Consider the following 14,449-nt stretch of genomic DNA (forward strand, 5'->3'; position numbering starts at 1 on the left):
TGTTCCGTTCTGTAGGACCTCCCGTAGGCCGCTTTCGCGAAAGTTTATGGCGTGGACCAGCGAGGATCATAAAGAGACGGGAACCTTTTTTCCATCTGCAGAACATCGGTGCAGGGTCTTCCGTCTCTTTAATGACCGCGACGCGTCATAGGCACGAAAGGCCCGAAAAAACAATCCCGTCGTAAATTTGAGAATTTAACGGGTCTTGAGAAAGTTTAGTCCCAACCGTCGCGGGGACGATATCTCAGGCCCCAGGGGACCTCCCGACCACGCAACTACGCAACACCCCCCTCTCCTAGACAAGGCTCGTGTAGGACCGAGAAAATGGGCGGCAGCCATCGCCTTCTGCGAAGAGGTGATGCTGCAGAAGGAGGCTGCCGAGCGGGGTCGCCGTGAGCGGGGGGTGCGGCGTGTGCGCCCACGCCTAGAGCCCCCCCCCCCCCCGAACAGATGAGAATAGGCGGGCGGCGGGTGTACCAGATTACTGGTTTAATTGCCCGCCGCCCGCCACCCCCCCCCAACTGAAGCTGTCCTCCCCATATTGGGAGAGACGAGGCGGTGTGGGGTGCGGTCCCCCGCACCGCCGAAGCAAGATGATTCATGGGGGGAGTATAAATCTCCCCCCCGGGACGCGGCCGGCCACCGCCATTCCATCCTGGTGGCCGGCCAGGCGAGGGGGAGCCGCGGTTGTGTTCTTTGAGAGTTCCCGTGGCTCCCCCGCTACTCGCCAGCGCCCTAGGTCGCCGTGGGGGTTTTAGCGGGTCGAACCCCGCACTACCCCCGCCCCGCCCTTCGGGCGGGACGGGGGTGTCTGACCAGCAGATTTCCCCCACGTTAAACAAAAAAAAAAAAAAAGGCTCGTGTAGGACGATACGAGAGGGTGGTGACGAAAAGCTTAGAGGACACTGATTGGAAAATCGCAATCTTCGAGAAAAACCAATCAGTGCGTCCCGGCGTGGAGATGGAGGTTCCTTCAGGGATCTCAAACGGGGGTGACCGATATAAAATAACGCGACCAGTCGGGGCGCGTACAGTAAAAACGCAGAAAAACATAGTCTAACGCAGTCAACCAGTCGGAGTCAAACAGTCAGAAGTCACAGTCGAAAACACTTACACGCGCTCTCTTTCTCGCCCGAGCTCTAGCTCTAACATACAGTACAATCGGACACTCTCTCGAGTTCACGAGACATTCCGTAGAATCCTCATCCGCGGCATTACTTCGCCAACGAGCGAACGCAATCGTGGGTCGAAAAAGCTCGACTCGCTTCGCACACATTTTCCGCGACACATTCGAGTCCCTCGAGCCGGATAAGTGCGAAACAGTTTTCATAGATCCTTCGCAAATAATATTCTGTACAAAAAGGTTCCAGCTTTTCCAATTAAATTTAAAATGTTTTCTGCGAAACAAGAATTGTTGCAGCAACAAATACAATACTTGGTTGATTTATCTCCGCATTTACTTTATATATGTACATTATTGTCAAATCATTAAATCTCTGGATTTAATTTTAATACTTAACTATTTCAATTTAAATACAAAATAACTTCTGAGAAGACCCCATATGGTCAAAAGGGGTGAGGAGATCTCACAATTGTAAAGAATTTATAATTTCAAGGTCATGTCAACGTTTTTATGTTCCCATTTTTTTAAGTATCACTAACTGGTGTATATTCTGGTTCTTTATTTAATTTTATGTAAAATAAAAATTTTCAAAAATTTCAAAGACATGACGTTACTGTCGGATCCAACATAACTCTGTGCTACAATACAAGTAAATCTTGTAAAATGCTCTTGATCTTCTGATGAGAAAAATTATATACATACACTGATGACACTCGTGTTCGTTTGCATGAAATACCTTACACAAACATGTCACAATCTTCACCATCTGTTGGTAATACTGTTCCTATAATGAAAATAGTGCAGGAGATATCGACCTGCTAACTCTGGAAAAAATATTTTTTCTTTGTTTATAATATCCTTTTCCGCCAACAACTTTTTGAATTCAAATAGAAATTTTGCAAACTATCAAATACAATTCAAGTCTCACATATATTTTAACAGTGTTGTGGCCATAATTAGTAACTACTATTTCTCGTAAATATCCGGATGTCTGGATATCGTTTGGATTTACATAATTACATCTTTACGCAGATATATAACCGTATAAATTTTATTCAACAACATAACCCGTACTATATTACAACATAACCCCCGTTATATTCTTGTCTTCAAAAAATATTCTTTTTATCTAAGGCTTATTTTTAGTCTCTAAAGTGTAACATAGTAATGGATTTAAGTTAAAGCCATAGTTCTGCGTACTTTCTCTTTTATTATTGTCCGATTTATCCGAATTATCGGGATATTTTTAACTAATCGAATTATTCTACGACTATATATGTACTCCGAATACTCAAATATCCGGATTATCCAGACAGTCAAAAAATCCGGATCATTCGGCCAGCCAACTCGCAACATCCTCCCAACGTTGAAGAAATGATTAAGACCCGATAATAATAGAATACCTTAAATATCAGATGCGCCAAGAGAGAGAGAGAGAGAGAGAGAGAGAGAGAGAGAGAGAGCGCAGTTCTTATGAAAATAATTAATCACGAAGCGCGGAGATTTAAATTTGTTCGTATTTAAATAGCGACGGAACGAGGCGAAAAGTGGGCCGATACGAATGACGAACAGGAGAATCCCAAAACGCCGGGATCACATATTTCGTATCATTCAAGTTAATAGATCCGACGATTGCGTGATCATTCTTTATCATTTCTCGGAGAAAGAATGCTTTGTAAAAAGATCCGCCAAACCGAAGCGACGATATCTGCCCGCTGTATTTGTTATGGAGAAACTTCGGTCGACTTCGTGGCACGCCGTGGGCTTTGGCCCTGTCTCCTTCAATCCTCCGCTGTCCTCGGTTTCACGTGAATTCAAAAAGCAACTCATGTAATAGTAGTTTGACCTATATAGCGGCTGGGTTATTTACAGAGACAAAAAGGAAAGAGAGAAAACACACGGCACTTTGTGCAATCGAAATTTCGTTTAACATTTCTCTCTCCGTTTCTGGTCCAGACCATGGGAACGGTGAAATGAAAAAGAGCCGCGGATTGCATTTGAATTTCTACCGCGATTTTGAAACGATGGCTATACGATGTTAAGGTGCTATACGATGGCAAAGTCAATATTTACATTAAGCAGAAACATCCGTCAATATCCAGACACGGCTGTTGCCAGAGCATCTGGCAATTTACATATCCGCAAACGAGACCCTCGAGCGCAAAAATACTGCGCGATTCACACATTCTCATCGATTATATCGATATATCCACCCACCGGGTCGAACGAGTTTTTTGCTTTCACTAAATAGACAAAGGTTCAAAATAAATGAAATAATAAAAAAGAAAAACGGAAGGAAATAAATAAAAGAAAAGACAAAACAGATATCTGATAAAAAAGGAAACGAAAATTATTTATGATTCGACCGAATAGACAATACCGGAATAGTTTGTTCGGATAAATGGACAGAATAGCTTCCTTGAATAAATAAATGGAATAGTTTGATTGAATAAATAGATGGAACAAATTGTTTGAATAAGTGGATGGAATAATTTGTTGGGACAATAAGTAATCATTATCCTAATAAAATATTCGACAGACAAGAATTTATTCGGACAATTATATTATTGTAATATTTATTTGGAACAATTCGAATAATTTCGAACTATGTCTCGGGCTTGCTAGGTCAAGTGGTTCTAGGTGGGGCCTTCTCGACAGATTTGCTCCGTCGTCATCGCAATGGTTGAACATAGTCAAGGTACGGGCCACCATCTGCGTAGGATGGGGGTGGTGATGGGATTTTGGCTGAACATTAAAGTATGGCACGAGGTTCAAACTCCAGAATTACGGGCTACGATCGAACCATAGAAGCAACAACAACCTCCTGTGTTACACAGGCACTTGTATTTAATAATAACAGCCCTTTTCAAGGTCTCAAATTCATTCCAGAAATGATAATGTCGATGCGATAGTAAAATACCATTTTCTATGTTACCCAAAGACCCACAAACAATGTTTTATCATATTCCTAGTTTCGTTCATAACTTCGATAATTGCGAAATTATCTGTTGCTTACGAAACTACTCTCTTGGTTTCGTTTTTATACAAACTTGTAAAATACTACTATCAACATACACAAATGAAATAGAATTAAATTTCGCCTCTAAACAATCTCATTTGAAAAAAAATGATCTTTTATAGAAATAAAAATTGTAAAGTCTGCACGCTCCCCAAAATCTTCCACAAACCTCCCACTGTCGATTAGTCGGGGAAAAGTCGCGGACGTGACGAACATAATCCAACCTAATTGCAACCTCTATTGCAAGCAAATGATTATACTGGTGACTAGCAATTACCCTAATCTGATTTCACGGGTCAGAAGCTGTGTGAGGATTCTCCGCCAATTTTTGAGTTATATAAAAGGGAGAAGAAACACATTTTCCAAATGGCCGAGAGAAATGGATGCAGAAAATAGTCGACATTCGCCCAAGGAAGAATACTGTTCCCTTGCGAATCTAGAAACTTCCTGAAATGTGTCAAAGATTCGTTCTTGATGGTAGCAAAGAGTGACATTTTCTTGTTACTTTAATGTTCATATTTACGTCTGCTTTTAACTGGAAAGCAAAAATTTTGTAAAACTCGAAAAACGTCGTAAATAAATAAATTCATAATTAGCGCTATTTCAGATAATTTTATAAACTTCTAATCAAGTATTTAGACCAATGAATAAAATCTATATAATCTATATAACCCATATATTTCGAGATAGTGTAGGTGGTGTAGGCTTTCGACAGTAAGTTGTTCTACTGATCATTAATAATTTTGTAACGTATTAATTATATGGTAACTGTTGATGCTGTACTTTCTTGTGCATAAACTTTTCAAGTAACGCCACGAAGCTGAAGTTACAACGTCACTGGTTAAAGTCACTTCAGAACTTAGTAGAATAAACAACAAAAGCCATGCGGTACTTAAAAAAATATACTATTTTAATATAGACAATAACTTAACGATACAAAAATACTGGTTTTAATTATTCATCTCACAGTATGCCTTAAATTACAGATAATAAAAAAGAATTCTTACAGATTGCATATCTTGCATTGTAACGTAACTTTTTACATAAAAATATCGGAGCTGTAATTACTCCGTTCCTTTATTTTTAATAGTGATCAGTTATGATAACTCATTCTTAATCGATATACAATTTATCATTTTCGCCTAGATCTTAAACTGCGAATTTTCACTTCCGTAGGTTTATCTGTTACTGCACACTAAAAAAAATAAAGAAATATTAATAATCTATAGAATTATTAAAATTATTTTACACAACATTACCTTGACTGGTTCAATATCATGAAAAGATTCATCTTCTGCTACATATAATTTCTTTTTACGAGTATTTTGTCTTCTCTCCGAAAGAGATACAATAGGAGGTGGAAGCACAGTAAGTTTACCAGTCGGTCTAAAATTAAGCAATAACATTTTTCAATACTCAATTTTATTGTTCGAACTACAGTGCAAAGGGCCCATGGATTTTCAATAATAAAACGAAGCATTTTCTTATAATTATTTGCCCCTTTTGATTCATTTTGTTAAGAAGAAGAACGGCAAGGTGATGGAAGATCAAAACGAGCAAGTAGTAATAAAAATGAAAATCTAGTATATAGGTATGTTTACAAAATAAATAAAATGGACCCTAGAGATAAATAAAAGAATATCCTTTTCAAAACTTCCTCATCTAGTCTAATCTATACAATAACGTTTAAGTTTATACTTGGTCTCTGAACTAGGTAGCTCGATGACGGATACATCTGATGTAGGAGAATATTTCCTTGGTGGCCGCCATGTCCTACGTTCTTTTGTTATCACTTCATCCCCTGAAGCGTCTTCACAATAGTCTTTTTCTTTAGAATGATGCACAGTTGCCTATAAAAAAAGTATCATAATGAACAATTTGTTCCTAAGCCTTCAACTTCATTAAACAATTTAGTAAGGAAGTGCTACTTGTATTTGTTTCTCTAATTCCTCTTGTTGATTCCTTACTAGCGCTTCATATTTGGTGACCATTTCATCTCTGTTTTTCATAAATGCTTCCATCTCCCGTTCCTTCTCATTCAAAGTATTTTTTAGTTCTTGATTCATGTTCTGTAACCTGTCATTTTCTGTTTGCCTTTCTTGAGCACTTTGTTGGAGAAGTTCCAAAATTTTAGCATTCTGTTCGTTTGCTTTAACCTGTGACTCTAAGTTTTCAATATATTTTTCATTTTGAGAAAGTTTATTTTTTGTATCTGCCAATTCTTTTATTGTATTTTTTATCTCTGCCTGCATCAGCTTGCCGTCTCTGTCAGCAAGATCCGTTTTTTTAAGTAGCGACTATGCTTCTGGAATCATGACGAATTTTGTTTTTCTTCACTACGGAAGTAATATTTGTAATGCTTTATACAATAACAAATTGTATATCCGACCTTGTTGAAGCGACACTATTTCAGCATCTTTTTCCTGTTCTATATCTTTCGCACTTTCCAAACAATACTCAAAATCCAAGAGATTATCATTATTTTCATCCACAACAACTTTTGCAGATATTCTTTCTCATCTTGACATATTTCTAACTTCTTATTTAATTCTTCAATTTCTTGCTGAAGTTCCGTTACGGTATCAAGTTTGTGTTCCAGTTCTATGATTTTCGCAGCATGTACGTCTAAGCACTGGAAACAAGAATATAGTGTGACAGAATAAATTATCACGTTTTAAATAATTTATTCTATGTTAACGACAAAACGTTTTAAAGAATTACAAATTCTTAGATAAAGAAAATGATCTCTTCCCTAATTTCATAAAACAAAAGTTTTCTCAAATCAAATGCTATTACAAAATTTAGAATATACTTTGTAATAAAATCAACACAAATTTGGACGATCTTTTGGTGCATAAAAGCCCGAATAAATAAATGGTTACCCAAAAATATTGCGATCCTTCTTCACTTAGTTATAATATTAATCTTTTAACTAAATCGTTTCTCTCGAGTTCTAACATTAATCGACAATCTTTTAGCTAAGATTTAGTGATTCATTAATTTTTATCGTTTTTAGAGTGTCCTATTACATCCAAATACCTTTGTCTTCATATCACTTTTCTCTATTGCCGTATGCAGATCAATCTCCAATTGACTTATACTTTCTATATATTCATCTTTGCACTGAAATCGTAATCATTAAATATGTGTGCATAAACGATTTTATGTTTAAACCTATACTTACCTTTGAAATGAGATTGTCGAAATATCAGCATGTAAAGTATTTAATTTCTGTAATTGCAGAATAAATGTTAAAGAAGTTGATACCTTTAATATTTATGATACCAATTGTAAAATTATGAAACACTACGTACTTCCATGCATTGATTATGATCATGCTTAGTATGTACAAGTTCTTTTTCAACTTCATTAATAAGTCGCCCATAATCCCCAATCTTTATATCTAGTGTAGCCTTAGACTGATCACTATCTTCTAATAATTCTTGATGATGCATTTCATCATCCACAGTTTTTTTATATTCTTCTAAAACAAGCTTATTTGCTATATTTTCTTTTGTCAGATTTTCTAGTTTTTGCGTCAAAGATGATACTTCTTGCTTAGACTCAACCAACACCTTAAATTGTATAGTGGTCCTATTAGAAATCTACCAAAAACTGATATGAATATATTTTTATTAATCTACGTACTTGACACTTTTCCATAAGAAGTGATTTCGTATCATCGTATTTTACCATTAGTTTGGATAATTCGTTTAAAATAAGTTCATATTCATCAAATTCGCCACTAAAACTTGTTTGAGTATCTTCTTCTTTTTTTTAGGTTGACTGCAATCACTTTGAATTTCATTTTCATTCACTTGACTTTTGCATTCAACAGAACCTTCAATTCCAAATTTAGTATTTCTGCTATTCATTTGCAAATTGCTTATTTGATCAGATATAACTTTCAATTTCACTTTAGTTAAGTCTAGTTCATCTCTCAGGCTCTGCATCTCGGTCTTACTTTGAGTTAATTTCTCTTTTAGAGTAGAATTCTCTATTTCTACAGCAAGTGTCTTTTCTCTCATTTGGAGATCAACCTCTTCATTTCCTATTAAATTGGCAATTAATTGTATGATAACTATTGTTGTTAAACACCATAAATCAAGATCTTATACCTACCTGTTTTTTGGTCATAGTTACCAGGCTCAGTAGACTTATCTAACGATTCTACCTTGTAATCCATAGAAATTTCTTTTTTGATAATAATCTCTTGATATTCGTCATCTTTTGGAGAATCATGAGATGTTTCTGAAACCTATTATGTAACAATTAGCAATGTAAGTTCTGATTCATAAAATTATTTATATATTATATAAAGTTAGAATATGGCATACATCATTTTTACATGTTGAGTCTTGCATGGAATCTTTAATCGAAACTGCTTTTTTTAACATTTGCGCTTCATTTAATAGTTCTAATTTCTCACATTCCAATTTATTTATTATCTGGAGCATATTTTGCATTTTGCGCTCGTAATCCAGCAATTTCTTATTTTGATTTTCTAATTCTTCATCTAATGCCTCTTTTTCTTTACACTCCTTTGTGAGGCAAATATTAATATTTACAAGATCAGCTTCTAAATCATCAATTGTCTCCTGTTTTTCTAATAATTCTTCTTCCTGCTCCTTAACCCTTTCGCTACGGGCGGATTCTCCGTCGCGGTACTTCTGCTGAACAGAGCGCTGCGACATCACTGCACGCTACGCGACGGCGATCGTCAGCGGAAGTCGGTACTCCGCGGCGGTCGGCGGAGAACCTAAGCTGTTTGAATTGAATGAATTTTTCTCCAAAGGGTATTTATAAATAAAGGGTATTCCAGGGTATTTTATAACGTCTTAGCATGCGCTCTTTAATTTACAGTATGAGAGGAAATAACATTATGCAATATAATGCATCTTATGGAAAGCCACTATAGTGATCCGTAGTATCTCAGTGGCATCATATGGAAAGCCACTATAGTGGTCCGTAGTACCTCAGTGGCATCATATGGAAAGCCACTATAGTGGTCCGTAGTAGCGAAAGGGTTAATGGTATATTCTTTCTCCCTTATTTCCGTGGTAATAGTAATATACTCTTCCTTTGCTTCATTTAAAAATACTTTCAATTTCTGAAATAACATCATTAGAATATAAAATGGAATATGTATTTACGATCATAAACGACATTAAATAATTATAAATACTGATGCATGCACCTTCACTTGATCTTCTTTAGCAAACAGTTGAGACTTTAATTCTTCTACGTAAAATGTTGCTTCCTCACCAGTGCAAACATCTTTCTGAGCTGCACTCAACAAATCCTTCATATTATTCATATCTTTTTTTATTAAGTCTAGTTCGAAAGATAGTTTATTCTTTTCGATTGCCAAAGTTTGATTCGATTCTTTAAGTTGCTTCACGTTACTTTTAAGTAGCACAAGTTTCGATGTTAATTGTGAGTTTTGAATCTCCAACTCTTCAATGTTTTTTCTGTCATCAGCATTGTCGTCTAGAATAGACGAACGTTTTCTCTTGTCACAGTTAAGTTCATCCAATCTTTGTTTATAGAAATCTTCAATTTGTTTCACAGACCATTGAAGAATATCTTCATGTCGTTCCTCTACATCGTTTATATGACTCCTGGATCACAATTGATGGTGTAATTTTTAAAATACAATGATTATACTAATGAATTATACAACTTAACAAGACAAATTATTCTCGATGAATTGTTAAAACTAGTAACATACTTCCATTCAGTTTCAAGGTTTTTCATCATAGCCGTATAAGTATCCGCCATTTCTTGACGAATCTCTAGATCGCGACTTAATGCAGAACTTTTCAATAATTTTATTTCGTCTTTTAGATTTTTATTTTCACAAAGTAACTCATCGTAATCTTCAACGTGAACATAATCAGGTATAGCATGATTATCGCCAGCGTTAAGCACCTCTGCAAAGATACATAAAAATATAATTAACATAAATCAGTTTAGGACACATATAAGCAATTTTAACAGATGTTATACCTTCACTTTCTAACTCTGTAGTATCCCAATCTGTTACAGTTTTTATACTTTCTCTAACTATTTGTGAAAATCTCGACTTTTTCTTATGTACTTTTTGTTTCTGTTCTAAAACTATTTTCTTTGCAATAGCAGCAAAATTCAAAACATTTTGTGTTTCAGTATACAAATTTGGTAAAGGATTTATATTCACTATCAAAACCATACGTTCTCTACCAGAAAGGGCTTTCTGAAACAGTCTTGTTAGTTTTGACTCCCTAAATGGACCAACATGTTCTGGTTTTTGTTTAGACAGTTGCCCGTCATGAATCGTTTTTAAACATTTTCCTAATACCAACAGACTTGTATTGATATTTTGTGCTTCTTTTAATCTGTCCCCAATATTCAATGTTTTTTTCAAACGTTCCGAACCAGCCAAATCGCAGAAGGTAAATCTGTAATATTTATAAGAACAATTACATATAACCGAAATGGCTAAACACTATATTTAATAAGAAATACTATTGCTTACGTGCTAACTTCAACAGCATTTGGTTCATTCTCAACATAATACTTCAATAATTTGATTGTAAATATGCAATGAGACCTAGAACTTCTTGCATTTAGAGCTGTTGCAGCTACTTTTAGATTATATTGTCCAGCCATTAAAACCTGATAAGCCTCGGAACCAGAATTGACACATACAGTTTTCAGTCCTTTGATAAAAGCTGTACCTTGAGCATCATTAACTAATTTCAGCGGAGTTCTTCTTTTCTGAGTTTCATTCGACAAAAGATCGTAGACAATTTCATTATATATTTCTGCAAAAGACACCCAAACTGAGTAATGCGTGCCAATGCATTGACTTGGTCTGATTGGTGACTCCTCTTGTAATAACTTTTGCATTTCTGTGTAAGCATTAATATAGTGATGTTTATCCATCGAAGCAAACGTTAGCAATTTCGTTTTCATTTCTAATTCTTGAGCACGTTCGAGAGGACCCAAACTGACAACATCACAATGATTCACTGGTTTGTAAGATGGAGATGGTTTTGAAGTAATATTAGAGAAAACAAATTCTAAGCATCTGGGTATAATACCAGGAGACGTAATACTCCCTTGAAGAGTAAATGATTTCCCCGAACTTGTTGTACCTATAAAAGTTATAATACTTGTATAGTAATTAAGATGTTGGTTTCATTTCTTCAGATATAAACAATATTTATAAGATATCTTATATCTTTACCATAAGTCATGATAGTTGAATTTTGACCAGCTAAAAAATCCACCATTTGCTGTTTAACAGCTTGTTCAAACAGTTCCAATTGATTAATCTCTGGTCCAAATGTACGAGTAAATGTAAATTTTCTTTGTACAATATCATTACTATTAGATCTTTTCAAAAAACTACTAGTATTATCCAGAGTAGGGAGTTTTGTCAGCAGCGTAGTGGAATTCAGAATTTTATATGACTGCTCTAGCTCCTGTGTTAGTTTCATCTGTTTGGGAAATGGTTTCAATCGTAAATAGACTTTAATGGTCTGAAAACTTCTTGACTCTGAATTTGTCTCTTCTAAAAAATTAGATTCTTCAATCTCATAAACAGACATCAAATTCTTTTTTGTGTCTTCTGAAATACATGGTCTTTGTCCACAGACTAAGATACTTGGGTCTCTTCATCTTGTGGATTTAGATTACAAGATGGTCTAATGGAATCTAATGTATCACCCATCTATGTATAATGATTAAAAAAATATTAGTTATGATCATTATCATATTAATCTATAATACTTCAGAACATAGTTTGATAATACTTAATACGGGTAATAATTAATATTATACATTAAATAATTCATTATATTAATTTGTAATTAACTTACGTTAACGTTTTATTGTTGTTAAGGAAAGGATCGATAGAGTGGTAAAGTGGACTATATGAAAAATGAGATAACGAAATATCTTTAAGTAAACAGAGGAGAAATACACGTGAAGAAATAACAAGCCGATAAAGATGAGAATAGCATAATGTAGAAATGAACCGAAGAATATGTATCGTGAAGCGCTCTGATGGTATGATTGAGCGATCTACCAAAATTGCAAAGCTATAACGACAGTTGCAAGCGCAGAGGGGTATTACAAATTATATCATGGACCATCAAGTAGGAACAAGGAATGAGATTTTTTAATATTGGGAAGACTAGGCAGCGTCGAACGTTCGATATAGTGAACGAGAGCAATGCCCTAACGAACAGTGCTGCATGGGAGACACTGGAAAATAGATAACGGATTTGATATTGGGATTATTGAAAGGACGGCCTAGGCGACAAGTACGGTGGCCAATGAAGTGATCGTACACCTTTAAAACGCCATAACTATTTTAAAACTGAACTAAATGACTCGAATTGTGTGTTTTTAGATAATAAAAGGACTAGTTTACTAGACGGTGACTGAAATGATCTTTTTTTATGTTTTTATTATGTAATGACAAAAAAATCTCTCGTTTTTTAACTTTTTATCTGAGCCTACAACGAAAATTTAAAAAATGCTTTCGTCGATCTCGGTAACTTACATGCATGTTGAAAATTTCATCGAAATCGGTTCACATCGTTACAAGCTACAACAAATTAAAGATCGCAAAAATTGCAGTTTTATCACGATTTTGACCAAAAACTGTAAGAAATCTGCAGTTTTTAAAATATTTCAACGCGTGTAGCTCGACTCTGAGTTGACCGATTTCGATCAAATTTTCAGCACGGATATAAGTTGCCGAGATCTACAAAAGGAATTTTTTAAATTTTCGTTATAGACTCGGATAAAAAGGTTAAAAAACAAGGGTTTTTTATTTTTTCTCTTCATTCCAAGTATGTAATAGCAAAATTAAAAAAAAGCTTTTTAGCTATCATCTAGTAGACTAGTCACTCTATCATCTAGTTTATTGCGTTTTAAAAGGTGTACGAACACTTTCGTGGGCCATTGTACATCACAACGATATAAACAGACGGGTGTTCTGTGTATGTTTCTGCAAGTCGTTCACTCGGTCCGTCGTCGAGCTCGACAGCTGAGCTCGACGCTGTGTACAAAAACTAGCGTCGTGCGAGCGTACTTATCACCGACCCAGGTGATACGAGCAAAAACAAAATAATCGACTACGATTAAGTTTTTAAAGTTTTTTAAGTTTTTTAAAGAACAATTTGAATCTTAGAGAATTGTTGATTGAATAAAATTAAATCCTCTCCATTGAGTTTAATCGATTAAATTTTTCATGATTTTTGACGATTGACTTTTTTTAATCAATTAATGCTCAAACTTAGTCCAAGAATAATTTATGATTTGCTGTAATGCGAATAATTAACCGTTTAATAGTATTCTTTATATAATACTTATTCTTAAATATATGTACACATTCGTGCCTGTTACAATTATAAAATTATAAAAACGCTTATAAAATTATACAAAATCTTTAACAATTAATGCAAAATAATAATTCATACACGTTTCTTTTTTGTTATCCCTACGATTCACTCAAACGATTAGTGCTTTCTTTTGAAATTTTCAATGTACATATTTATATTTATATACATATGTGGTGTCACCACTTCCGTCGAGTTCAGAACAAAACGCTTCTTTCTTTTCCACCACGTTCCTTATCTACAGAATCGGCCTCTCTTGATTCGCAAACCAAATACATATGGTGTCACAAACGAGATATGTTACGTGCAGACTATCAGAAATATTATTAAGGTCATTAATTGAAATCTTTGTAACATCTACAAACTTAGTTATTTATAGATACATACCTGTATAGGAATAAATCATGCACAATTAACTTTTTAAATTTACTGGACGTGCAAAGATTCCTTATAATATAATAATTGTGATATCTTCCGTTTTTAATCGTATAATTAATCATGATAATTACAGACGAATATCCGTAGTGAATTTCACTTTTGCTGTTTATTATATTTTGTAGGTAGCATTTTCATCGTTTGTATGAATTTGTGACTTCCAAATCATAAAATGTGCCGTAATACAAACGGTATATGTAAACATAATAATCACTCCTTACTAAAAAGTTTAAATTTCTGAAATATCGATAACGCTGCTCGCGACACGGGAATGACAATGTGGTTTCTAAATTCCCATTATTAGAAATCAAAACACAAATAGTTTAAATGTTCACTCTAATACAATATCTCGTTTGTGACACCACATGCATATGGTTTGCATGAACAGAGCCGTCGGTTCTGTAGAGAAAGGAAGCCATGGAGAAAAAGAAAGATACGTTTCGTTCTGGGCCCACCGGAAATGGTGACGCCACATGT

At 35.1% G+C, this 14,449-nt stretch overlaps 1 protein-coding gene and 1 long non-coding RNA gene across 2 annotated transcripts; both read right to left on the reverse strand.

Annotated features, from left to right (window-relative positions):
* Positions 1-5,031: 5,031 nt before the first annotated feature.
* On the reverse strand, positions 5,032-11,859 carry LOC117226639 (uncharacterized). The gene is given in 21 exon segments (XM_076521919.1): positions 5,032-5,337; positions 5,402-5,528; positions 5,841-5,992; positions 6,071-6,447; positions 6,532-6,631; positions 6,634-6,774; positions 7,182-7,265; positions 7,327-7,347; positions 7,350-7,373; positions 7,457-7,717; positions 7,791-7,918; positions 7,921-8,193; positions 8,265-8,400; positions 8,480-8,775; positions 9,174-9,252; positions 9,340-9,763; positions 9,874-10,075; positions 10,152-10,582; positions 10,660-11,281; positions 11,374-11,805; positions 11,808-11,859. Coding segments are annotated over 21 exon segments (4,425 nt in total). The 3' UTR covers positions 5,032-5,274.
* Positions 11,860-13,466: 1,607 nt separating this feature from the next.
* Positions 13,467-14,361, reverse strand: LOC143259485 (uncharacterized). Its single transcript, XR_013033424.1, has 2 exons — positions 13,925-14,361; positions 13,467-13,848 (listed from the first exon to the last, which is right to left on the reverse strand). It is a non-coding gene; the product is annotated as an uncharacterized LOC143259485 (long non-coding RNA).
* Between the last annotated feature and the right edge of the window lie 88 nt (positions 14,362-14,449).

This window comes from Megalopta genalis, chromosome 5 (genome assembly GCF_051020955.1).
Source record: "Megalopta genalis isolate 19385.01 chromosome 5, iyMegGena1_principal, whole genome shotgun sequence".
In the NCBI taxonomy this organism is placed as follows: Eukaryota; Metazoa; Arthropoda; class Insecta; order Hymenoptera; family Halictidae; genus Megalopta; species Megalopta genalis.